The sequence below is a fragment of the Terrapene carolina genome, unplaced genomic scaffold (genome assembly GCF_002925995.2).
Source record: "Terrapene carolina triunguis isolate 2854851 unplaced genomic scaffold, T_m_triunguis-2.0 Scaffold131, whole genome shotgun sequence".
Lineage (NCBI taxonomy): Eukaryota > Metazoa > Chordata > Testudines > Emydidae > Terrapene > Terrapene triunguis.
The window spans coordinates 13,688,655-13,713,801 of record NW_020664482.1 but is presented as its reverse complement, the minus strand read 5'-3'; the positions used below and the strand labels follow the sequence as shown (position 1 = coordinate 13,713,801).

General features: G+C 43.7%; 1 protein-coding gene across 1 annotated transcript in view; it reads right to left on the bottom strand.

Annotated features, from left to right (window-relative positions):
* The window catches only part of GRIA3 (glutamate ionotropic receptor AMPA type subunit 3), a 212,123-nt gene that overhangs the window by 120,913 nt on the left and 66,063 nt on the right, over positions 1-25,147 (bottom strand). The window contains exon 4 of the mRNA XM_024195460.1: positions 5,911-6,098. Within this exon, the coding sequence (XP_024051228.1) occupies positions 5,911-6,098 (188 nt within the window). The remainder of the gene's footprint in view (positions 1-5,910; positions 6,099-25,147) is intronic.

Below are 25,147 nucleotides of genomic sequence, written 5' to 3'. Positions count from 1 at the left end.
TTTTTTTTTTTTTTTTTTTTTTTTTTTGCTTCGGGTGGCAAAAGCCTAGAGCTGGCCCTGGCAGCAGCAGCACGTCGCCCTGGGGCTGCTGCGGTTCGCGTTGGGGAGCAGTGCCCGCACCTTGTGGCTGGGCTGTGCAGGCTCCTAGCGGGGGACACTCGGGTTGGGGGCTGCCCCTCGGGGCACACGGAGTTGCCTGCAGATGCCGCAGGGCGGCCGCCCCTCCAGCGCCGCAGCTGGGGCTGGGCAAAGCGGACCGAGCTGGCCAGGGACTGTGGCAGGTCGGCCAGAAGCAGCAGCGGGGCCATAGAGGGTGGGGCGCTGCCGTGCGGGGCCCACGTCCCGCTCTCCGGGGCTCCGCTCCCTCTGGGGCTACCCTGCCCCAGCTCCTCAGCCCCCTGCCGGGGCGGTCCCCTGGCTCTGCCCTCCCGGGACCCGGCCGGTCCTGGAGGCGGGAGTCCTGGCTGGAGGGACCCTGGGCTGAGGCATGGCCCGGGAGCCCCGCTGCTTAGCCCCGCTGCCAGCGGCAGACCGGCTGGAGGCAAGGGGGGAGTGGGCAGAGTCAGCACTGGTGGGGTGAGCCCAGCGCTGGGGCGGCAGGGGGTGCAGGTGAGGGGGTGAGCCCAGGGCTGGGGCAGCAGGGGATGCGGGTGGCGTGGGGGTGAGAGGGCAAAATTTTTTTGCTTGGGGCGGCAAAAAACCTAGAGCTGGCCCTGCTATGACCCACTAACCCCCCCCATGTCTCCCAGTTGCCTTACCCCTCCCTTCTTTCCCCCTCTATGAGTGGAGGGGTGTTAACAGGACACTTCACCTTGAATGGTCCCTAGAAATATGTTAACTATTTGTGCTAAACAATCTGTTCTGCCTTGTATTTAGCTGTGACACTCGGAGTACCTTTCTCAGATCTGAAGAAGAGCTCTGCGTAAGCTCAAAAGCCTCTCTCTCTCTCTCTCTCACTGACAGAAGTTGATTCAATAAAAGATATTACCTCACGCACCTCGACATTTGTCAAATGTTTTTGAAGAATAGATAAATCTGAGGAAATCTCTTTTTAAAATTTGTCTCACAACCTTCGCTACCACAGTTTTTCAATCTGCAAACTAGAGATAATATTACCTCACAGAGCTGTTGAGCGGTTTAATTATTGCTTAGAAAGTGATTTAAGGCCCTTGGATTTAAATTGACATTTAAGTTTAAAACAATACTATTGAGTATACTAGATCTTATCAATGAGTCTAGTTTCAAAGGTCCGTTACCAATTTAGTATTAATGGAAGACTGTAAATCCTCAGGTTGAACTGACACATGAAATGGCTCAAACTATATTCGGGACCAAGATTTTCAAGAGAAACTAGATATTTTGGGGGTACCCACCCTGAACCAACTGAAAGGGGCCTGATTTTCAGAGGGCAGGTGCCATGCACTCTCTGACAATCAAGCCCTTTTACTGGTAACATTTATGTTGGACACCCAACATCCCTAATCTCTTTCGGACGTTTTGGCTTAACTCGAATATACCACTGTTTTCAGTCAACACCTTCAATAAAATGAGTGCCCTAAACATCTAAAACTTGAACAGTCAGCACATAATGGTATTTGCTCTTTTTTTTTTAAGAGCTTATTCAGTTTTTTTTTTGTGTGTGTGTGGGGCTTGGGTAGACTTTCTACACTAAGTGAAAAACAATCTAAAATATGCAAATCCAAAGTTATCCTTTCCCCTATCAGCAAAGCACAGTTGTCTATAAGGAGGACATCTCACGATCCCTTTGAGTATTCCAACTATAGTGAACTAACTACTGTTTGAATTTTTGTATGATTTGAGAAGATAAGAGGCTAAGCTGAAGAGACAGAAGTAAAAGCCTGAAAAACTAATTGTTCAGCAATAGACCCAGGGGTATACCAATACTGACTTTCACCTGCAGAAAAGGATGTCATTGTTCTTGAGTCTTGGACCAGAAAAATCTCTGGAGGCTGCTATTTGTAGATATTTTTATCATAATGTGCACCAATGTGGGGCCCAGTCCTGCATCCCTTTCTCATATGAATGGTCTCATAGGACAATGTGCATGGGTAAGTGGTACACAACTGGACACCATCTTTTTTGTCTAGTATGTAATAGAATATTTATCCCAACAGTTGATTTGCTTTACTAACTAGTTTCTTTTGTTTCATAACCAAATAACACAAAATCCATTTTAGGCCCTGATCCTACAAATATAAATGGACTTTACACATGGGCAGTTCCAATGAAGTCAAGTAAGACTGCTCACATATATAATGGTAATCATATGCGTAAATGTCTGCAGGATCTGGGCTTTAAGCTATACTGTCAAGTGATTAACTAGTCAACTACATTCTAGGCTATTGCATTACTGAAAACCACTTCTTCTGAAAACTGTAGACCCAATCCTGGTCATAGGCACTGACTCGGGGGTGCTCTGGGGATGGAGCACCCACCAGCAGCCCCACAGATCAGCTCCTCCTCTTGCCCACCACAATCAGCTGTTCAGCGGCGTGCAGGAGGTGCTGGGATGAGGGAGAGAGGAGCAGGGGCAGGAAGAGGTGGGGGAGGGGCAGAGGTGGGGGCTTGGGAGAAGGGGGAAGGGGAGGCGGGGCCTGGGGTGGAGCAGGGTGTGTGTGTGTCAAGCACCTTTCAGGAACTCAGGAAGTCGGCATCTCTGGTCCTGGTGCAAGTAAAATTACATTAGAGACCATTCAGAAGAAAGATTATTACACAATTTCATGGAATCTGACTTGTAAGTATAAATAAAACAGACTTAGAAAATGAATAATTTAGCAATTCAGAAATGTGATATCTAAAAGTTAAAAGTAAAACACTGGACAATTAGGGATAACCTGGAGCCCAGGGCTGCAAACCTTTAGCTATGTGAGAGCTAAGAGTTCATCCAATCAATAATCATAATGATGGAACGTTGAATCGAACATTTATCAAAAAATGCAACCCTACGCAGATTTGAATTCAATACTTTTGAAGAAGAAATTAGATCATTAATCCAGTTTGATACATGCTTAGGCTAAGATACAGCTCTCATTTTGGTCACTGGCGTGCTCCCATCTATATATTTTTCTTATTCATGCAGTATAAATACCCGGAGAATAAAATAAAAGAATGGATGTACATCTAGAAATTTCAAACAAAGGGCCCATCCTCACCATGAGACTGGGTGCACAGTGCATTCATTAGATAATACTTTGCTCAACAGTTCTCACTTGCAACTTTTGAGGAATGCAGACTTTGTTTACTGCATTTTGCCTCTTCAACAGGAATGCAAGAAAATGAAAGAATAAACCCCTCCAATGTCCTGCGTTCTGCTACAGGTCTCCATAAACACAGGACACACTAAAATAATGGAAGACTGAAGGCCAAATGCCAACCCATGTGTACATGGCTTCCTTCCCTATTCCCCTGAGTAAGCAGGTGCTATCTGAGGCTATCTGAGCCAAGGGCAGTTGGGCCCAGTGTTTAAGGGAGAGAGGGGGATTTTGCATCCCCCACACAGGTAGAAACCATGAAGCTGCTCAGAAAGTAGGAAACTCAACCCCCTTTCCACCTCCAAGCAGCCTTTTATGGATCTTTCACCAGCTCCCACAAAGAGGCATGTTCCAGTTAGCACCACTGCTGTGACGGGGTTGGGGGATGGAAAACTCACTCCCCCTTCTGACATTCCCCACCCAATCGCTATTGGGCGAGAGGAGGTATTTTGGACCCCATGGCCAAGTTGCATGTCTGGTTAAAAGCTCTGTTTTGTAGCTTGTCACTAGTAGGGTTGCCAGTTTTGGTTGGGCGTATTCCTGGAGGCTTCATCACATGGCATAATAGTTAATTAAAAATTAATTTTAATTCCTGGAGACTCCAGGACAATCCTGGAGGGTTGGCAACAACAGTCACTAAGATGTTTCCTTGCAGCTATGCAGCATATTCAGTCAGCTGGAAGGTAGCCAGTGCCTCCTTTGACATCATCCCACTGTCTTGATCACGTCACTGGCAGTCAGGGTGGTGGAATCACAGACACTTTTGGTAAGGAGGACTGGAGCTGGGTGGCCATGTATGTGTTATACAACCCTGCTCAGAGGTTGACTTCCCTTGGAATAGGGCCACCCACCAGTCCCTGGGGCTACATGCTGCGGACATGCCTTGGGACAGGACTCAGTCCAGAGTGATTTGGGCTGAATGAAAGCATATGCAGCCAACAGCATTGCAGGGCTTAGTATTATCGGGACAGACCCATCCATTTTGAGCCCGTTACAGCTACTTGCAGTTCTCTTTCGCTCACGTGGTTTCAAGTCACTCCCTAGACTTTAAGCCTGAATCAGACTGTTAATGTCTAAGAGACATTTATGATAAATTTCCCAGTACTTAGCTTCTATTTAACCGTACAGGCCTTTCTTATGCAGGAGGGGCCTGGTCCTGCTCTCATCAAATTCAATGACAAAACTCCCATTAAATTGAAAGGCAGCAAGATGAGGCCCTATAACTCCAGTGACTGGAAATGATTCAGCTTGGGGCTTGACTGGAATTGAATGCTGTCCAAATTGATTCACGTCTCCTGAAATTCTTTGGTTTTGTTTGTGGTAGCGTGGCTAGTTTGCCATTCGTCGACAACAGACAATTTGTACAAGAATATGCTAACGCTTCATGAAATTTAAATGTTACTTTTGATTATTCCAGAATATAAAGCTGCAGTTAGAGTTAGGAAGTGGCATTTATCATAGGAGTTTGCAGTCTTAACACCGAGCAAATCCCTGTGTGCCTATGAACAAACAGGCTGAATGGGTTGGTTCAATTGTAATGTAGGCTCTGCTGGGGCTGTGAGCCACAGCTCTGAGTATGGCCAGTGGGGAGCCGGCCTGTCTCTGATCCCTGATGTGTAAGCAGAGTGCTGCTTTTACAGCCTTTCAGGTGTACAGTGTACTTTCTCCCATAGAGACAGCCATGGCAGCTGGTACTGAAAGGGGATAGGACCATGGCCCCACTTCATTCCCACCTGCTCTTGGAAGACTACCACACCAGGGACTCCTACCAGGGACCGATCCCCTTACTTAGGCCAAGGTGGAGACGGATGTTCTGGGCAGCGCCAAGGAGCTATTGGAGGCTCTTAAACTGATTCTGAGGGAAGCCCACTTCCGAGAGGGCTGTGTCATGTGTGCAGTCACCTAGCATTTGTCCTCTCTTGCAGGAGTGAATGTGACTCCACCCAGGAGCGCGGCCAGCTTTTCTGCCGCCCTAGGCGGTGGAAGGTCCCGCCCCAAAATGCCGCACCCCACAGAGGAGGCGGAAGGTTCCGCCATCGAAATACCGCCGCAGTCGCCGCCCCCCAAATTGTAGTGCCCTAGGCGACCGCCTAGGTCGCTTAATGGGTTGCGCCGGCCCTGACTCCACCACACCCTGGAATATAGTGGGGGAGGCCCCTTTGCACACCCCCAAAAAGGCCAGCCAGAATCAGTTGAATTTCCCCCCAGAAATATTTCCATATGTGACAATTTTATTCATACATGAGTCAGTGCCTCTGCTGCCTTCACTGGCTGATTTTAGTTTTTTATTGTGATCCCTTTTTACAAACAGCACTCAATCCTGCAACCTTTACCCACAAGAGTAGCCCTGCCTTCAGTAGGGTTATTTACATGAGTAAGGGCTACTGCTGAGAGCAAAGGTTTGCCCTATTTTTTATTAATTTAGAAGGCAACAACAAATTTACAGAGATGTTTTCTGCTGGGTTCCATTCAAATTATTTGCCATCAAATGTGAAAGCCATTCAGGATATTTAATTTTAGAAAGGTAATTGGCATGTTTTTATGACTTATTTTTTAAGAGCTGTTTAATTTATTTCTATAGAGACACAATTCCAAAACCTTATGTAACAGTCACATACCGCACAGATTTGAAAAATACCTGTTCCAAAATTGTGTTTATTCTCTCTACTTCACAGTCGATTAAGTATCTTTTTTCCTGTCGTCTGTCCATTTCCTCTATGATTCTCCTCAATTCCTGAACGTCCTTTATACTTCCCACAGACCTGGCTGTCACTTGCCAGTTGTTTTGTACTGCTGCTTCCATAATTGCCTGAAGAATGGAAAATCCTAGAGGGGAGAAAAATACAATGCAATTGTTTACTGAAAAAAGCTGGTTTAAATATGTGAGAACAGGTTAAAAATTCTATTGTCTGAAAAGAAATATAGTAGATAGTAGCCTGCAATCAGTTTATGACCTGAATGACAAGATGGTAGGGAACAGATTGTGCTTTCTGTTACCCTGGTGTCAATTCTGAGCAGCTCCATTGATTTTAGTAGAATTATTCCAGAAACAAATCACTGAGATTGGTAGCTGGCCTAACAGCTCTGATGGCCTGTTTGTAGTTTTATTAGGGTCTATGGCAGCTAAGGGTGTGACCCTGCAGTCCTCACATGGGCAAAACTCTCATCGGATTCAGGAGATAAACAGAATCTAATGGGAGATTTGCCTGAACAGAAACTACAGGAATGGATCATTAATTGGTACAGACCCAACCACTGCATACAAGAATGCCAACTAAATCATCGAGCTGACGACTGGAGGCATGTACTGTAGAGCATATTTGCTGATATTCACTTTTATTACAAGCAATATTTTTAAATATGGAATGCAATAATATTAACTACACTTTTAAAGCTTATATTAAGGTAACGTTGACTCATTCAGCAGCCTCAACAGAGCAGCAAAGCAGCATGAAATGAACGAAGAGCTGCACAGTGGGAAATTTATGCAAGGAAACTGCAGTTCATTCCTTGCGCACAGCTGTGAGTGGGCTCAAGACAAACTTGAGCACAGAGCCGTGAGCTAACTGTAATGAAGCTGGGAAGGGAAATCTCCTCCCCAAAGGTAGCTTATGGGGGAGCCTTGGGGCACTAATTTGTATTCCGTGTCTTGCCGCATTTAGTTTGTGTTTACTGACCCCCTTTTTCAAAAGGTTGAGACTGTAGGATATTTTCAATTATTTCCTATTTAGAAGAGTTCAATTCAGATAGCATAGGTCACCTACTTGACAACTCAATGCACCTACTTGGGTACCAACAGAATGCATCCATTTCAGTACAGAAACGTCCGAGTGGAATATGTTTCTATCTAAATAATTTATTAATAAATTATTGAATTAAAAGTTTATTAACACTTTGGGGTCCTTATTCATAGTCCTACTTTAGAAGCACAGAATTACTTCATGTATATTCTACGCACACACATATACACACGTATACACACATTTGCTAGGTTTAATTATTTATATTTTAACATGGAAATTTACTAGTACTTTATGGCAAACTCCCTCACCCACTTTTGAGACTGAAAATCCTTGGGACACACACAGGAACAAAGCACTGAAAGAACTGAACTATACCAGTTGCTATTCTGAGCTCAAATCTGAGATTTCATTTTAAGGGTGTTTTTTATACTAAATAATTAGGACAAAGAGTCCGATCTCATTTACGCTGGTGTAAATTTGCAACAACTCCACTGACATCGATGGAGAGTCTCTGGATCATTACTGGTGTAACCGAGGGCAGAATCTGACCTCTGTTGCTCAAGCTATACCCTAACAGAGCCTGCATGTAGACAGGGCCGGCTCTGGCTTTTTTGCCGCCCCGGGCAAAAAAGCCTCCGGCCGCCGCCCCCTTCCTCCCCCCCGGGGGGGGAGGGGGGCCGGAGCCCCGGGGGGGGGGGGGCGAGCCCCGGCGGGGGCTCCGCACTCTCCCCGGTGGCCGGGGGGAGGGCGCGGGGGGGAGGGCGGCCGGAGCCCTGGAAGGAGAGCGGCGAGCCCCGGTGGGGGCTTGGCTCTCCCCCCGGCGGCCAGAGCGCCGGGGGCAGGGCGGCGAGCCCGGCTGTGGCCCCGCTCTCCCCGGCGGTCGGAGCGCCGCGCCGCCCCCCTCCAGGTGCCGCCCCAAGCACAAGCTTGGGGGGCTGGTGCCTGGAGCCGGCCCTGCATGTAGAGCATTAGTAGAACTTTTCATGAGGCTTCCCACCTCCTTTCAAAGTGCCCACACTGTGGCTACCTAAAGCACCTTGAGTATTATTGGTTTTCCGTTGTATGGATGCATGTTATTGTCTTGTCAAAGGTGGTGACAATTTATACATACTCTGGCTGGGAAACTTTTCTGGCATCCCCTTTCCATTGACACTATTAAAAGAGAGGCATTTACATATCTATAGTATGATAAACTCAGTCTTCCTCAACATCATATTTTACAAAGATGACTGTGATGTCTCAGAAAGTATTATGATTTCACTGCGAACAGAGGAAGTTCACATATAAGACTGAGGCCTGGTCTACACTGGGGGCGGAGGGGGGAAAATTGACCTAAGATACGCAACTTCAGCTATGAGAATAGCGTAGCTGAAGTTGACGTATCTTAGGTTGACTTACCTCGTGTCCTCACGGCGTGGGGTCGACTGCCACCGCGCCCCCGTTGACTCCGCTTCGCCTCACACTGCGGTGGAGTACAGGAGTCAACGGCAGAGCGATTGGGGATCAATTTATTTCGTCTACACTAGATGCGATAAATTGATCCCCAATAGATCGATCACTAACTGCCGATCCGGTGGGTAGTGTAGACGTACCCTGAGATACTCAATAGCTTACAAATGATGAATTCTGATATAGAAATGCAATTACAATTAACAGGCATTTACAAATGCTTTGTATGTAAAGATTTGCTTTTATAATATTTGTTTCTACTAAATAAGAACTATTTACACCTTTCTGCTTTACATCATTCACGTGTAAATATAAATCTTGTGCTTGCGCTAAACTAATAATAAATTGGTCAACAATCTTTAGAAATCTTCCAATCAAAATGTACTAATGGTTTCAGTTTATGAACATTCTGATCCCATATGGGAGCCTGCAAGAAATGGCATTGCTCTATCTTTTTGCAAATAAAAAATACCCAAATGCTTATGGATATTTCCAAAGAAATAAGTTAAAAATAAATACATTGGAAAGAAGGTACTTTACTACACTCTCAAAGTAATGCACACTGGAAAACTTAATCCCAACTATACATACAAAATAATGGGATCTAAATTACAACTCAGGAAAGAGATCTTGGAGTTATTGTGGATAGTTCTCTGAAAACATCTGCTCAATGTGCAGCGGCAGTAAAAAAGCTAACAGAATGTTAGGAAAGGGATCGATAAGACAGAAAATATCATAATGCCACTATATAAATCCATGGTCTGCCCAAACCTTGAATACTGAGTGTCGTTCTGGGTGTCCCATCTCAAAAAAGAATTGGAAAAGGTACAGACAAGGGCAACCAAAATTATTAAGGGTATGGAACAGCTTCCATATGAGGAGAAATTAAAAAGACTGGGAGTTTTCAGCTTGGAAAAAAGAAGGCTAAGGAGGGAATGATAGAGATCTATAAAATCATGACTGGTGTGGAGAAAGTGAAAGTGTTATTTACTCCTTCACATAACAAAAGAACCAGTCAACCAATGAAATGAATAGGCAGCAAGTTTAAAGCAAACAAAGGAAGTACTTCTTCACATAATGCATAGTCAACCTGTGGAACTTGTTGCCATGGGATGTTGTAAAGGCCAAAACTATAATGAGATTCAAAACAGAATTAGGTAAGTTCATGGAGGATAGGTCCATCACTGGCTATTAGCCAAGATGGTCAGGGATGCAACCCCATGCTCTGGAAGTCCCTAGCCTTTGACTGCCAGAAGCTGGGAATGGGCGACAGAGGATGGATCACTCGATGATTACCTGTTCTATTCATTCCCTCTGAAACACTTGGCATTGGCCACTTTCAGAAGACAAGATACTGGTTTTACCAGTATGGCTGTTCTTATGTTCACATTACCCATTCAGTTTGGTCTCTGCACTTCCTGGTTTCAGATGAAGTTCTATTAGGCCATATCTGACTTAATCAAAATCAGGGTATCTTACAAGCAGGGCCGGCGCAACCCATTAGGCGACCTAGGCGGTCACCTAGGGCGCTACAACTTGGGGGGTGGCGACCGCGGCGGTATTTCGGCGGCGGGACCTTCTGCTGCCTCTGTGGGGGGGCGGCATTTCGGGGCAGAACCTTCCGCCGCCTAGGGCGGCAGAAAAGCTGGTGGCGCTCCTGCTTACAAGAAAGCCCTTTCATGTGCGATATACCCACGTGTGTGTGTGTGCACATGCACATGTGTGTTTTGTCCAGCAGTTGCTATTTCAAAGAAGAGCAAGGAGTGGGGAGGGTTATTCAACAACTTTTCTCCGATACATGTAAACATAATCAATTACTCACAGCATGAAAGAATTCTATGGACTGCCCACCACTTCTGTATCCACTACAAACTGTTTCTCCTTATCTTCAGGTACTTCTATGGCAATACCCCCCTCTGCCTTCATGATCGCCTCTCTCCATCCTTCCCATGATTTCTCTCTGTGCTTTGCCATTTGTGTCCTCTTCTTGGTCCTCCTCTTCCACGTCTCACTCACAAACTATCATTTGCTCCTCCACTTCCCCCCACCTGACTGAGTCTCCATTGCTTTATAGAAACAGCACAAAACCCACCTCTTCCACATTTTCAAGAAACCATCAGCCAATTCCCTGAAAACACAGCATTCACTATTCCCTACCCTTCAACATTTCTCTATGCCTATTGTCTTCGGCAGCATCTTACTGTAATGTACATCCTTAGCCATTATGAGACATTTGCATGAACAACATGTTCCCAACTTCAGTTGTACTCTATCCTTGTGGATGCTGCTATATTTAACAGCAGGGCTATTTTTAAAAAGGTTTTCTTTGTTTTTCTTATTTCAGACTCTGAGCGTTTCTTTGTTTAACTTAGCAACAGTAAAAATGTGATTGTCCATGGGGATCTCTCTGTTAGGGAGTGAATGGGGAAATGTCACTCCCAGTTCCTTGCACATCCATGAGTGAGCCAGTGTAATCACATTTTCCCCTCCAGATAAATCTATTTTAGTGTGAGTGTTTCACAAAAGATACTCTCATATAACGGAGTGCAGGTGTATAGCTCTCATGAATGGTTCTAATTTTGTGAACCCCAGAAGGAAGCCAGCCAGCTACAGGGTGTCTTGCTCAGTTTTGTGGCTATTGGTATGGTAGGCATTGGGTCACGCTCATAAGTAGTTAAGAGGCAACTTGTGTTTCCAGTTCAGTTCGGGTCAAGGAGCAAGCTATTTGGGAAAGGTTTTGTTGCCAATTTGTTTCGGTTCAGTTGTTCCATATAAGTGTTAACCAAAGAAAGTAAATATGAGCTGAACTAAGAGAAACTAATGCTCTTGTAGGTGACTGTGACAGGACATGTTTTTAAAATGTGTTCACTGATACCACTACTAAGCCCTCATCAGCATGACCTTCTTCTCATCCTCTAACTCAGACTGAAGCTTAACATTCAAACCAGCCAATGTCAGGATGCTTCTGCCGGTTCTAAAGATATTGGTGATATCCAAAATCGAATCCTTGTCATTATCAACTGAATGAGCTGGAGGCAAAGGCAGAAGTAGCCTTTCTTACAAACTGAACAAAACAAAACATAAGCAGCCAGGCTCCTATTCAGCAAAACACTTAGGCATGTGCTTATCTTTAAGCACGTGCTTATCTGGTTTGCTGAAACAGGACCCCAAAAAGATAAAGCAAAGGCCGGGAATGGATTATCTGCCACTATAGATGTCTATGCATTTTAAATAGTCCAGAGGTCTCCATCAGAGCTGCACCCTCTGCACTTCCCAGTGCTGCAGCCACACTTCCTTCTCTGGCCATACTAAAACACAGACAAAACCAGTATCTTCACTCTTCTAAAAGGAAAGCAGAGACTATATTTTAGCTACTGTTATGAACCATCCCTTCTGAGATGGGTGTTTCTTGGCCAGTGCTACTGACACAGATAAAGATGACATTTCACCCACTTCCATCAGTTTACCAAAGCATGTGAGTCTCTTTCCCAAATCCAGCTAAGCAAAAATCTTCTGCCTGAACAGCTTATTCAACCAGATGGAATTTCACATACTATATGATTGAACTTATTCTTGATCAGATAGCAATGACCATTGAAAGGAGCATATACAATTGTATCATGGAGGGCATTTTTCTTCTTTCTGCCCAGTGGACCATACTGGAACATCTCTATCATAGCATGAAACTCTTTATGATTGGCACCAAAGAAATTAGTGCAAACATTAATTTAAATCACTGATCCTCTTAATGGACAATATAAGGGGAATCCTAGACCTCAGAAATGGAGCGTTAAATTGCAATCCTTTTTTCTTCTGTGTTGGTAAGTGTTAGGGATTTTTTAAGGGACATATTTTCAGATGGGAAACATGTGTGGGCCAGAAATATGAATTGTGCATACAAATCTGTGTACTGGTGCTTCTAGCTACCTGATTTGCATGCACAATCGGTTACCTAGAGGTGAAGAACTATGATTTGGGCCCACAACTGAACTGCGGGCACCCAAATGCGGACCCATAATCAGCAGATGTAGACTGAGCCACAGAAATGAGGCCACCTTTGTGAAAGTTTCCCCTTAATGTCAAATATGAACTTTATGATGTTTATTTACACCTGAAATCTCCTCAGAGCACTAGAAGTTTAGCTGCATTTGGATACTCTGGTTACTTACCTCTGAACCCAGCACTAGTTTAAACACCAATAAGGAAAAGTATTTATCTAGTGTTGTTAGACCTGAGTAAAATAATTCATGTGTCAGAGCAGAGGAGGAAGGGGAGGTGTATTTTGCATACAGAAGGCAAAAGGAAAAGGTAATATAAGTTTATATGCTTCATGTATGCTTAAAGGAGTAGAACAAGCAAGGAATCTCTGAGTCTTAGCAAATACCTAGGCCCTGCAGTGCTCTTTTATTCTAATTACATTTACTTAAGCTCCGCAGCTTGAATTATTAAATAAAAATGGAATAATCTCATTTCAACTGTTTCTTACCTGGTCATTTGAAATGCACCAATAACTTGCATATGGTGGACTATGTGCTGCTATTCTGATGTCACACAAACCTCTAGAATGGGAAGCATATAAACCCTTACGTTATCTTTTTCTTTCACCTTCTATACCACTAATTTATTATGCCCCCTATTGTCTCTTTCATCATGAATTACATTATTGCCTGGGTCATCCATAAACACAAAAATCCTCACAAACAGATATTCCAATTTGGATGAGTGAAAGTGAACCTGCCTTGCCTTGTCAGGTGAAAGTTTACAGGAACCATCTGGTCTGCATTTGTTCAGGAAGGGATATAGCTAAACACACAGGATTTCAGATCCACAGCATGGAATGGTGTGTGTAAAAAAAGAAATCTGGATGCTCAAAAGTCACTATTTCTTACTGACCGCAGCTCACTTTAATCTGCATTTTTTGATAATATAGGGCCTAAATCACCACTGCATTACTCCAGATTTAAGTCAGTGCAACGGCAGTGCTTCCAGTGGAGCTGCACCAATATAAACTAGAGTGATACAGAGGAGAATCAGGCCCAAAGACTGTAAGGATCAAGGCCAGATGAAGATGTGATGTAACTGGCCTTGTCATTTGGATACAACTCTCATGCTGGTGGGAAAATGTGGAAGAGGCCACTTCTGGTCTCATGCTAATGGAAATAAATTTATATCTTGAACCCATGTTATGATCCAGGGTTTCTGAAAGGGGCGAATGCAGGTTTTTAATCTTTGCCATGGGATTCTTCATTTAAATGTTTTCAAGGGCACATTAATGGTCAAGTAATTTATAGTTTTCTGAATGCAGGTTGGAATAATCCAGGCTGTGAGACTCTTTAAAACCAGACTCTGTTAGTTGTGTTTGAGGGAAAAAACAAAACAAAACAAGCAGGTAATGACTGCCCCGGGAAGACAGCAGAAGTAGCACAGGAAACCAGTGAAGGAAATAATAATATATGTTGAGAAGTGACAGAAGGTGAAGAGCGCTGTGCTATCCAGTGGGCAGGGGCTGTAGGGTATTCCCAGAGTACTTACTGCCAAGAATGTCGAGAACTCTTGATACTGATGCTAACAGAAAGCTGGCAGAGGGAGCATTAAGGGCATTCTGTCACTGGAGGATGCAGAGGTCTGGAAGCCATGGGCTTCGAGGTAGTGGAGAACAGCCTTCCCAAAGGGAAAGCCATTTTAAATGTGAACTATTAAATGTTAAAGCTTCTTTAGCCTAATAAAATTAATTAAATTTGCAGCCGTTAACGTTCCCAATAAAAATAGATTAAAATAACATTGTTTAAATCAGAGGAACCTTTATCTGGCAAACCTTAGGATGAGCTCAGGGCTCTGTCTCCCTTCAGCAAAAGAGAATGATGTTACAAAGTCCAGAGCAGTGTAATAAAGACAATTGCCTACAATGCACAGCAGAATACCAAACCTTGGAATTCAAATCCAGCAATATTCCTCCCCAACCACAGATTTCTTTGTGTATCCTGAATTCTGCACTCAATCAGGCCAAACCACCACTGACATCAGGGAACTCAGAATAAAGTATTATTGGGCAGCCAAAGGAGTGCTATACTGTAGCCATTTTGGAATGCATTTCCTTCAGCAGTATGAAACCTTTATCCGCACGGATCATTTGGCTGATACCAATGTGACCACAATGGGAGTAAGGATTGAGAAAAGTGACTTGAACAGGGCCCTAGGTGTACTGTGTATTTGAAGCTAGCCTAGGGAAAGATCCTCAGGGAACAAGGCTGAATCATAGACTATCAGGGTTGGAAGGGACCTCAGGAGGTCATCTAGTCCAACTCCCTGCTCAAAGCAGGACCAATCCCCAACTAAATCATCCTAGCCAGGGCTTTGTCAAGCCTGACCTTAAAAACCTCGAAGGAAGGAGATTCCACCACCTCCCTAGATAACCCATTCCAGTGCTTCCCCACCCTCCTAGTGAAAAAGTTTTTCCTAATATCCAACCTAAACCTCCCCCACTGCAACTTGAGACCATTACTCCTTGTTCTGTCATCTGCTACCACTGAGAACAGTCTAGATCCATCCTCTTTGGAACCCCCTTTCAGGTAGTTGAAACAGCTATCAAATCCCCCCTCATTCTTCACTTCTGCAGACTAAATAAACCCACTTCCCCCAGCCTCTCCTCATAAGTCATGTGCTCCAGCCTCCTAATCATTTTTGTTGCCCTCCACTGAACAGTTATTTAATTTTGGAACCAGGCTATTAGCTTGTCTAGTTGGAAGAAACTGGGAATGTCTTCATAATTTGTGGATACATTTCTGGAACAAGATCAGCTGTACAGATAAGACTTATTTAATTGCTATTCCATTTTTTTCCCTTGGATCCTGAGACTGGAGAAGTCCATAAAGACTGTAGTTTAGGCGGGCATAAGGCACAGCAGTTAAGCAGTAGAAACACAGTACAATGTAGAAATGTGCAAAAGATAAAAGAGGAAAATTTGGGAAGAAACTCTGCTTGAAATGGCATCTTGGGTTTAGCTCACGACATTAACCTGCAATGTACAAAATCAAAGAGGGCAAAAATCCCTGGCTAGGGCTCAACTGATGATGCTAATTACTACACGTAAAAGAATATATCTGATTGTGTTTATATATTTATCTAAGCAAAAAGGGGATTAGGAATCATGCAGTTAGCAATGAGCAGGTTAGCAGATAACCTAGTCTGCTGTACAAGACAGCTGATCTGCACTGCAGGAAGAATGGGTGCTCAAAGACAGGGCGTACAAAACCCCGAGTCAGGTAACTGTCAGTTGGGGACAGGATGCCACTGGCTTAGTAAGTGCCAGACTCATGGGGCCAGATTCATTCCTGGTGTAATTTTGCTGGTGGCAAAGGTATGACACCAGGGAGAAATTTAGCCTGTTGTACCATTCGGAGAAAGGTGGAAGATGAAAAATCACCACATAAATAAACCTTAGAGAGGTGTTTGAGTAGTAGGGTTTTGTTGTTGCTGTTTTTGTTAAACAATTATGTTTAACAGATAGAGAGGGCTTGACTGTGCCTGGTCTCTGGGAGCGCAGGACAGGGACGGTGCAGTGGGTCTCACCATTGCTCCATAAACATGAGAACTGTTCGGGGTAGTGCTGTTGCTGGCCTTCTATATGCAGAAGAGTGTGGGAGGGGCCGTGGTTGTTGCCCTTCTCCACACCAGTCAGCTCCCAGGGACTCCTGAAATACAGTGCGTTTAAGGGCTCCTGTGGGAGTGTGGGCTCAATGGCACAGTTTAGACTGGCATCATATTATATGTACATTACATGAGGACCTGCTTTGTACTTAGACACACAGAGAATATACTGCTAACAATACAAAGGAGTGTATGTCATAACAGATGTTCTCCTATCATTCAATATCAGAAATCCTTCACCTTATGATGAATAACACTTGGCAGTTATGTAGTGTTAAATGGCACACTTTAACTAATTTATCCTCACAACACGCATATGAGGTAGGCAAATATTATTTTCCAGATAATAAAACTGAAGCAGAATAGGAAAATGAATTGCCAAGGCTGTATAAGTGAATCAGTAGCAAGGACAGGATTTGAACTCATGACCTTCCGATTTGAAATCCTGAGTTTATTTCATCAGATCAAGCACTACTGTATAGTTCAAGGTTTTGCTACTATTGTTTAAAGATCCGTATATATCTGCTATAAACAGTATTGACTACCCATAGAAATGTTACAACAAAAGCACTGCCATATTGTCTTACAGAGAACATCTCTTTTATAATCCTACTTAATGAAGTAAATACAATAGTAAGCTAGCAGTCAAACGAAACAGGATTTTGATTTTAAGATGTATTAGTTATTCTAAGTGAAAATAATACACTAGCAGAATTAAAAATTAAGGTGTTGTGGAATTACCATTTGAGTAAAAGAGGGGGGGAAAAAAGACTTTCCTAGCATAATTATTATAATAGTTAGTCATAGTAGCAGCACCATAATGCATTCATTTTAAATACTGTACACGGAAAAACTTTTATCCACCTATCAACAGCTGAGAGTTTCAAAACTGCAGAAACTTGACCCTATATACTGCAGTTCTCATTTGAGGACCTAAAAATGTAATTTCAATGCATGCTGTAATCTTACAATTATTGATAACACAGATTAATTTCTTGTTGTCCCATGCATTGGTCCTTTTAGCAACAGTGTGCATGCCTTCTCCTAAAAACATATATAGAAAGTAATGTTTAAATAATGATAAATATTATTCCTTTGAAGAAATATTCACAGGTGAGTACAGTAATCAAACTGTGAATAGAAATAAATATTCATCACAAATGTTAACGCAGTATGCCTCAGACAAACGTCATTTTAAAAAAGTCAAACTTTATGCTAGTTGGATTGTCCTCAAATACTGTAAAATTATTTTTGCTATCTGACCTTCAGTCAACCATGTTAGAAAATATTTATTTCTCTACCTAACCTTTATCAAAACTTTGTTTCTCAAACTACCTGAGCAAACAACTCTTTTGCCTTTGAGACTTTTCATTAACAGATGCTTTCAAAGTCTGTCTTCATCAGCATCTCACCCTTTAGTAACTAGAATTTTAATTGCCCTTGCATCTGGAATGTCTCATATATCAACATGTAAGTTAATTTCCTTTTATTTATTCTGAACACCAAAAAATGCGGTAATCAAATAGTGAGTGTTTTTTAATACTCTGAAATTTAAATGAGTTTTATGATAATATAAATGATAATTTATGGATCCTTACTCACATTCTGTATATGTGCATCCTCAGATTCACTCACTTTTGACATTTCACACTATTTTTGCTCATGGACAGAGGTGAGAAGTGAGGATCTGGGATAGACATCTATACTCACTCAGTTCAAACACTGTTCAACATGCCACCTACAGAATCTCACGGACATTACAACCTGCTTCTTCATTGTGTGACTTTGGAGGCTTTCCTCCAAGCAATGATCCAGTTTGCACCTCTGAGCTTATGATTCATGATGGGATCGCAACCCAAAACTATAGACTATACCACCAATGGGCTCAAGACAGATTGCTAGATGTATATCCAGCACTGAAAGATAAATATATGGAAACACATTCTTCCCCCATTACAATCTTATGATAGTAGATAGCTGATTCATTATGTCACAAATCAGAGAGAAGTTTTGCAGTAGACCCCCCTTTCTTACTAACAAACACATTACACATTTGCTACTTTATAAAATGCAGCTACGACCACTGTTTTTTTTTTTTTTTTGCAGCTCTTAAAGGAATGTTGACTATACAACTGTCATAACCTGACCCTCAAGTGGGGAAGAAGTCTGTTTCCAGCACAAACTGTGTTGCAAGTGAGACATGAGAAAATTTCAGCATCAATTCTTGTTAAGAGGAGATACGGATCTGACTTAAAAAATTGAGTGCGGATCTAGTTTTAAACCAAGTTTGGGTATGTTCAGATCAGGTCGTTTGGTTTGGCAGATTATAAATATAGCAAAGTCTGGATGGAAATCCAGACTTCTCCACATAGTCCTGGGCTGATGGGATTGGAGGTTTTGGACCATTCTCAGTTACAGACATTTAGCTGGCTAATGGGCATTTTTCAGCTGTGTTACACTATTCATTTCTGTGCCTTTTGAAATTATTTTTGTATGAACAAGGATCAAGGAACTCTGATGAATCAAAAATAAATGACAGTGCTGTCTGGGCTTGGAGAGAATTTGTCTAATTCATAGCCTGGATAAACCCTGGTTTAGAAATGCCATTGTGAGGGACTTTGTGAAGGTAATGAAATAGAATTGTGATAGCAATAAATAGGCCACTAGCAGTGACCTACACCAAAGACTCAACCTTGCTTTGGATGAGCATCTCAGACAATAACAGTGTTTCTATACATAAAATTGAATGGCTCAATGATAAATTAGGCAGCTCATAACTATTAAAATTCTTCCCGATATTAGCACATAAGAAGTAAACGCTGATATACCAGTAGGACTATGAAGCAGTATCAACAAAAGGTCAGGAATTTTGCAAGAACTATTGGCCATTATATCTTAGTTAAGAGCTGCTGGATAAATACCAAATGACAAAACACTGAAAGCAGAAGAAAATGCACCTCTTAGCCAGGCATCTAAAGAATAGTACATCAAAGAGTGGAAAAAGGATGTTTAGATTCCGTTGCAAGTCATAAGATGCTGGTTGGAATCTGGCCAAAAGCGTATTTGATTGTCAATATCAAACATCAGTGGAGGGAATTTCCTTGCCCATACTGTATGATGGGGCAGCGCAATTCCTAACATGTAGTGTAAACTGTGCATAATAACCTGCCACGAGGAATCTTCCTTTAAGAGTAATGCTTGGGACGTTTACGTAGGTTGAGTCTGCCTATACTGTTGTAATTTATCCTGGCACATTGTTGGAAGGTGAAACACTTGATCCTGTAATAACGTAGAATGATCTGCTTGTTTTGGTTACATTAGTAAAAGCTACCTTAGAGGAACATTCATTTACACATCATTTGAGTGGTGAAGTCAACTTTGCATCCCATGTCTTACTAACAGTTACAAAACAAAAGGAATGGATGTGGTGCGTAGGAATAAGTGTCTGTCTATTGCACAGAACTATCTTTAAAACACACTTCAAAGATTATGATTGGACTATTGTTCTAGATTCAATTATACCACTTTGCAAACTTTATGGAACCACATGGACTTGCTACTGTACCAGTGAAGAGAATTCGAAAAAAGAGAATGAAACTAATAGCACGTATTGATTTTTTTAAAAGTCTATCTGCTATTCTGTAAAGATGTCAAAGAGTAAAAATGTAAAGATTACATTAGATACTGAGGGAAGGAAATCAATGCCTTCAAATATTATTGAAGTTCCTGATTGCCTTTTAATTTGCCCACAAACTTCTCAAATATGGGGTAACTTCAAGGTGCACTGTGAGTAAAGTTTTCAAAAGTGCCTAAGTGACTTAGGGTATGTCTAAACTGCAATTAAAACCCCAAATCTGGCCTGTGCCAGCTGACTCAGGCTCATGGGGCTCAGGCTAAGGAGCTGTTTAATTGCAGTGCAGAAGTTCGGGCTCAGACTGCAGCCCGAGCTCTGGGACCCCATGACTGGGGAGGATCCCAGAGCACGGGCTCCAGCCTGAACATCTACACTGCATTTAAACAGCCTCTTAGCCCGAGCCCAAGTCAGCTCACATGGGCTAGCCATGGGTGTGTAGTTGCAATGTAGACACATCCTTAAGCTCGAAGTCCCATTTTCAAATGTCTCAATGGGTCCCAGGCAGCAAGGACAAGATTTTCAAAGGTATTTACGTACCTACAGGTGTAGATAGGCACCTAGTGGGATTTTTAAAAGCACCTAGGTGCCTAACCTGCTTAACTCCCATTGATTTCCCTAGGAGAGAGGCACCTAACTCATGTAGGTGCTTTTGTAAGTCCCATTACACACCTATCTTTAAGCATCTAAATGCCTTTGAAATCCTGGCTCCTATGTGCCTAAGGATATATCTAAATGAACACTTCGGTCATGGCAACATGGGTGTAAATCCACCCCACATTAGCCAGCTGCACACTAGGCTCGGAGTGGGACTCCTGTGCTCTTGTACACATGTTCGTGCCAGCTCTCATCAAGCTAGAGCGAGTATAAATAGCAGTGTAGCCATACTAGCGGCTGCAGAGGCATGACTTAGCCATCCAAAAGATTTACCCCTCTGGAACCAGTGGGTACGTACTTAGCAAGGCTAAGCAATGCCTCCCCTGTCATTACCCATGTGACTGCAGTTACACTGCTAGGTCCATGTGAGCTAGCCCAAGTATATGTACACAAGCAGGGGAATTACACCCTTATCTCATAGTGTAGATGTAGCCTAAGTGTCCATGTGAACCCTGCTGCTAGGCACTAAATGTTCCCTAGTGCTCTTTAATCTACTCCTGTTTCAAAGTGGGGGTAGGTCAAAGTGCAGCAGGGAACTTTCAGTGCGCAGCAGCCAGGGTCCACACTGACACTTAGTGCACAGTAGGCTAGCGAGGGATAGATTTACACCCCAGTTTGCTGCAAACTAAGCAGGGCCGGCTCTGGCTTTTTTGCTGCCCCAGGCAAAAAAGCCTCCGGCCGCCGCCCCCCCCCCGGCAGCCGGGGGGAGGGCGGCCAGAGCCCTGGCGGGGGCTCCGCTCTCCCCCCGGCGGCTGGGGGGAGGGCGCCGGGGGGGAGGGCGGCCAGAGCGCCGGGGGGAGGGCGGCGAGCCCAGCCGTGGCCCCGCTCTCCCCGGCGGCCGGAGCGCCGCGCCGCCCCAAGCACAAGCTTGGTGGGCTGGTGCCTGGAGCCGGCCCTGAAACTAAGGCCATGTCCACACTACGGGTGCTACAGTGGCACAGCTATGGTGCTGCAGCTATGCCACTATAATGCTGTAGAGTAGATCAGGGGTGGGCAACTTGTGGCCTGCGGGCCGCATGCAGCCTGTCAGAGTAATCCGCTGGTGGGCCGCCAGTTTGTTTACATTTGCACAGCCGCCCGCAGCTCCCAGTGGTTCACTGTTCCCGACCAATGGGAGCTGCGGGAAGCGGCGCGGGCCACAGGGAACGGGAAACTATGGCTGCGGGCGGGCGAGCAAATGTAAACAAACTGTCTGGCAGCCCGCCAGTGGATTATGCTGATGGGCCACGGGTGGCCTGCGGGCCACAGGTTGCCCACCACTAGTGTAGATGCTTTCTCCAGCGACAGAAGTGGTTTTTCTGTCACTGTTTTTCTGTCTCACACTCTCAGAGCAGTGCTAGCTAATTCTTCCGCTAACCTAGTCATGTCTACACGGGGGTTAGGCTGACATAGCTATGGCACTCAGGAATGTGAATTTTTCCCCACCTCTGAACATCGCAGTTATGTCGACCAAGCTTTTAAGTGAAGGTGAGACATAAGTGTTCATTTAGACAAGACCTTAGTCACTTTTCAAAACAGTCAATTTAGGTGCTTTTGAAAAGGCATATAGTTAGTGGGATGTTTTTACACTATCTATAACAATGTATTGTTTATTGGTTATTATTTTACAACAGTGTGTTCACCAAGCTGCAGTCATGTACAGGCGCACACAAGTTGTACAAGGACTACCCGAGTAAACAAGCTATAGGCATATCTGAGTGTGAATTTCAAATATCAGTTTGGGAAGTCCACAGGGGCTGGGCTGGGGCAAGCATTCCTCCCCTTTCCCCTCTCCCCCCGGCATGCAGAGTGCAAAAACAGCTACGCAGTCATGGATCTGTTTTATGAAAGGAAAGACAGGGTTGCATTTTGGCTGCAATGCAAGTTCTTTATTCTTCTTGTTTTATTGCTCTATTTCCTCGGAGTTATTTTTTAAAATTAGAGAGCTGTAACAAACATCCCTGGGACCGGTGAGCCACGGCACTCACATTACTTTAGGCTTCGCACCCAATTACTCTGCCAAGTGTTTACTGTTACTTGAAACATTTATATGCGATTTGAATATTCAATCCAAGATCCAGTGAAACAAAAGAACCATAGTATTCCATTTGTTATGATAGTGCAGCTCACGCATGACTACTCTTCCATCACCCCAAAGTACAATAAATCTAACTCTATGGTTACCAACACACGATAAAATATGCAGCAAGCTCAGTATTAACTAGTCTGATGGAGAAAATATAGAGTGCAGTGTATGTGGAAATACAGATACAAACAGTGATTGATCTTATCACCATATTTATCAACGTAATCAGTCAATCTGGGAAGATTGTTACACATTTAACAAATAAGATGCATATACTATGGAAAGAGCGTAACTGTTCTGCTCAAATGAACTCTGACATTAAAAGATTTTATCTGATAATTCCCCCTTTTTTCTTGTTTGAGGTTTGGTCTTGTCCCCCCCCAGTCCCATGACAACCAAACAGAAAATTTTGTTCTTTTTACATTATCTCACTAGGATATTTACAGCAGTGCAGAAATGGAAGAGAAACTCGGATTGATGTTGCCCGTGAGCTAGTGGAGTTGCCTACAAGAAAAATTCCATCTAAACTGACTAATTATTAACACACAGATGTACCTGGCTCAAATTATAATGCCTGTATTTACTCTAGGGAGTTTTCTCTTGCGGCTCCCCCTCCCCCCGATGTTAACCCACCTACTGCAGTAAAGAATTGAATTGGTCTCCTTCCTTTTACAGGAAAAGGGCTACGGTTTCCATTATAAAATAGTAAAACATTTAAAATGCACATGCTCTAAATAGGATATATTCCTATCTCACAGCCTATCTATCATATCCACACAGTAGTTATCTTCCCACTCCACTACTGCAGGCCCTTTCTCTCAGATCTTTTGATTTAATTTTGCCTCTTGGTGCTCAAATTACTTGTGCATCATTTTGAGCATGTACCATCTCCTCCCCCTCACTCCTTGAGACATTTAACTGGCCCGCCTTTTCTGCTCTGCCAGTGATTGCTAAGCCTTGATGCCCCCTTCATTCCCTTCTCTCCCTAATCCCTCTGCCATCTTCCCCACTGCTCCTAATGCTTTGTATGCCCTCTGCAAACCCACTCACTGCACCTCCTCCTTTAGCTCACTCAAAGGCCGCATGTAGACTTGTCTTTGCCATCTCACCTATAAGTGAGGAGGGATTAAAAAGAAAGCAAATGTTGACAGAACTATTGAAGGTTTGTGTGTTAGGCCCTGATCCAGCCAGGGACCTAATCACAGGCCTAAACTGATGCACCTGTGTAGTCCCATTGACTAGGACCAGGTACTGCTCCAGTGGCCCAGGAGTACAGTGTGCTCTGGCCACTCCCCTTCATCTCTTCAGCCCACAACTGGCTCATTCTGGAATGCCCCCTGCACAGAGGTGGGGAAGACTCAGTGGTGTAGATTGTGTTATTTTTGGCTTTATGCCACCAGCAGGTTCTCCTATGAAGAGAGCTCCCAGATGCCCTTTTAGAATCAGTGAGAAGGAAACTTAGCCTGGGTGAGGTATTAGCACATTAGGCATTTCCTATTGGCTAGTGTAGGCAGCTCCCTGCTCCGTGTGCTGGCTTTGTGGAACACATGCTTAGTTCCATAACTCTCCCCATGTATTATATAGAGACCCTTAGTGCCTAACTCAGGCCTGTGGATTCCATTGGCTGGCAAGGTGCCTCACAGGTACTGGGTATCTGCAAGGATTTCCATTATCCTGGCATGGGAATGATACATGCTCTTAGGGCACAACATGATCAACGCTAATGTTTAAGTCCCTTGGTGGATCTAGCCCATATTGCTGAACTGTTTCCAAACTGTTTCTCCAGCGTGGCATAACTGTGCTTTTCCTCACTATCAGACATTCGTATGATCTTGTTCTACATTTTTCTTAAATGAGCATGTATTATTGATAGTGCAAGAGATGCATCATGTCCTATTTAAGCTTGAATTCCCCAGGTCCTTTTGTAGTACCCCAGGGCAGCCATGCAGAGCACGATCTTCAAAAACAGAATGGATCCTCCTTTAACACTGCCATGCCATAGAAGTGACTTGTAGTACTCAACGAACTTCGGCACCAGTAGTTCGTTCTTTTAGGCAGTGAAATTGATTTTTTTTATCTTGGCATGTGAAGTCCCAGCGCGCGCCCTCTGTCTCATCCAACACCAGTATCCATGACATCAGCATCAGAGGAAACGAAAGCAGCAGATTATAAAGCATCAGAAGTGGCAGCACACAGACTATGCTGAAGCGGTTCTTCCACACAAGGCTATGAAACAACACTGGTGGAAGTGGGCTTTTCCTTGCTTGCTACATAGAGCACGGAGTTTGCAAACCCTGACACTGTGCAGTAAAAGAGATTGTGGTGCCCGTATCTGACATGTTGATAAAAGGCTGAGTATTTCGGATGCTCCCATTCCCAAATGCCATGGGGATAATGCACTTAGCTCCCCTTGGACAGAATACCCAGGGAAAAAATAAGACAAAAAGAAAAAATATTTAGCCCTTAATCTTTTTTTGGCCTGTTCAATACTACCAGACTTGTTCTCCTGCAGACAGAGTGGCTTTTATGGGTTGGTCAGCAAATCGGACTGGATTTAATAGAGGTACTGTGGGAGTGTTACAGTGAGGCTGATTACAGCAATTGTGCCCCTACCCACAGCAGGAACATACACTGATGTGCATTTTCAAAGCAATTAGCAGTAGCTGAATGCGCCAGTCCAATT